General features: G+C 36.2%; 1 protein-coding gene across 1 annotated transcript in view; it reads left to right on the top strand.

Annotated features, from left to right (window-relative positions):
* Positions 1 to 756: 756 nt before the first annotated feature.
* vgll2a (vestigial-like family member 2a) overlaps positions 757 to 2,614 on the top strand; it is a 7,187-nt gene continuing 5,329 nt past the window's right edge. The window contains exons 1-2 of the mRNA XM_020615400.1: positions 757 to 920; positions 2,556 to 2,609. Coding sequence (XP_020471056.1) covers positions 843 to 920; positions 2,556 to 2,609 — 132 coding nt within the window. The 5' untranslated portion in view covers positions 757 to 842. The remainder of the gene's footprint in view (positions 921 to 2,555; positions 2,610 to 2,614) is intronic.

The raw sequence follows: 2,614 nt of genomic DNA, 5'->3' as shown, positions 1-2,614 counted from the left end.
CCCTGACTGCTGTGTGTCCATCTGTGGTCTTTCTGTGTCTCTCTGAGGTCATCTTGCATCTGTTACTAGTTGTCTGCATGTGCCTGATTAACTTTCCAGCAAGTGCACGTGAACTTTCACTGCACTTGCTGCAGAGGCCCCCTGTTCCCTCGGGTTTGTTTTAATTTTTAAAACATCTGGATAAATCACAAACAGTAAGAGCTGACAAAATAAAATGCAATAAACCAAAATATTGATGTAATCTAATAATATGATAAAGTTGGTCAAAGTCACAAGGCATTAATTCAATATATCTGGGTGACAGCTACCACAAGTTATGAATGTAATATTATATATAGTATTTTAATAAAATGAGCTATAAATATGATAAAAGATACAATAATTTTATACACACTGAACAGTGAAACCTAATTCTCAACCTCTGAGGCCGTTGTCTTTATCTAAAACGTATCCCACTAAATCAATGGAAAAAGAAATTGTGATTTAACAGAAATGTGTTTATGTTGGAAGAAACTAAAACAACCATGGACGACGCAGATCTTTGATTTTATAGCTTCTGTTATTATAATGTTTGCAGTAATTGAATCTCAAGTTAAGGAAGAGCTAGGGCTCAGCCTCTGATTGGTGGGAACTCTGCGTCAGGCTGGGTCTAGGGGAGTGAAGGGAGGAGGAGAGTGGAGGCTAGAGGGGGTTCCCTTCTGCGCGCCCGGCCTCAGTCCAGTGCGTAAAGGGCGCAGAGCAGCGCAGCAGAGAGACTTTCCAACTGTGTGTGTGTGCTCCGCGGTCGGTATTACTGTTTCGTCTCCAAATGAAGCTTGGTTCTTTCCCGTGATTTCTTCGCCATGAGCTGCTTGGATGTGATGTACCAAGTTTTTGGACCCCAGCCTTATTTCAGCTCTTACAGCCCCTATCACCACCAGGTATGGATCATATATTCTCTATAAACTGTTTTTTAGCGGCTCATAAATTCTTTCTTTCTATTCTAGCGTCTTTAAATCACTTTGAATGTACATAAAAAGTTCATATCTGGCTTCTAAGGTCCATAAGACCGCAACGTAAAACTTAGTCACATGGCAAATATGGAATATTAGGCAGTTACTATTGTCTACCAGCCATTGATAATGTTGATAAAACGTAATCATTGAACTCCCAAACCAAACGCCTCTTAATGTACTCTCTCTATATAATATGTTAAACATCTGGTGTGCAACTTAAAAAACGGCATGTGGGCCTGTTCTACTTCACACCCAGCGCGTAAAGCTTCACATGCGCGGAATGTAACTCGCTTTATCATCAGTTCATTTAGTTTGCATTTATACTGACATGAATCCAGTTTCAGTTGGTAAATTAAGAGTCTTCTTCTTCTTCTTCACAGCACCGTAACAGATCGTTTGCCCCATGTCTTTGGGCTAATTTTAGTTCAGTTTTTATATTTAGAAAGAAAGAATGTATTTAACTTGACTTATCTTTTCCTTGAAACCCATCACATTTGGGTTTTTTATAAGTCAGGGCTGATATATTTTATATATCATACTTCAACCAGTGTAATGTTTTCTATTTTTCTAGTTTTTATAAGGTTCATATGTTTTTTAGAATTAGGCCTCTTATGCCCACAACTAGTCAAACAACTAATTTTACTTTCTAAAATGTTGAACTAAGCCTATAGATTTTTTATTTATTATTTCTCATAATGTTTTGCCTGTTAATACTTGTTTTATGTATAATTATCGCATTAATTGTGAAATGTTTCTGTACCATAGACTGATAATTTGGCTTTTTACTGTCACATCTGTGTCTGTGAGTGACTGTCATGCCTGAAACCTCTCAGTCAAAATCCAGACATATTTCACATAGTGCCAAAACTCACTTCTTCTGTTGCCTGAACAGCCTGAGGGTCAGTCGACTCATGTTTACACCACAGTTTTATAATATATACTGTTTCTGGATTTTTATCAGTTATTTTGTACGGTTTATTTAATGCATTTATAATACAAGAATATTTTTTTCTAAAACATACAACTTTTATGTCTTCATAACTTAAAGCTGTTTCACATACATGTAGTTTTAGCACCATTATCTTAACTGTCTGGTGCTTTTTCAGTCACTGTGCAGCAGTAATGAGTATCTATATTTGAAATGGTGGCCGTATTCCATATATTAACATATCTATATAGTCCAATTAATCCAGTGGTAAATTAAAAGCTAAATTTACTACTTCATGTAGTTCGACCCACCACTTGTCTAAATAAATGGATTGTGAGCAAAGCATTTTTTTTTCAATCCACTTGCTTATTGTTTGTGGCTTATTCATTTTTATCATACATGTCACTTGGAAACCTCTCAATAGACACCTGGCGCATCCTGGAAAGGGAATTAATATATAAAAATATTTTCTGAATGGTTAGAATTTAATGTCCTGTCATGGTTTATATATTTATTATAACACATATGTAAATGAAACCGTGTCCAAACAGGACACTACATAAACATGTAGTTTCATAAAACACACACACACTCTCATATATGCATATACAGACCTTTTATGTCCTTTTTAGAAACTGGCCTTGTATTCTAAAATGCAAGACCCCCAAGACAGTGGAAGCCCGCTTTGTCC

Source organism: Monopterus albus, unplaced genomic scaffold (genome assembly GCF_001952655.1).
Source record: "Monopterus albus unplaced genomic scaffold, M_albus_1.0 scaffold164.1, whole genome shotgun sequence".
NCBI lineage: Eukaryota > Metazoa > Chordata > Actinopteri > Synbranchiformes > Synbranchidae > Monopterus > Monopterus albus.
Note: the sequence above shows the minus strand (reverse complement) of the source record. Positions and strands in the feature narration are given on the sequence as shown.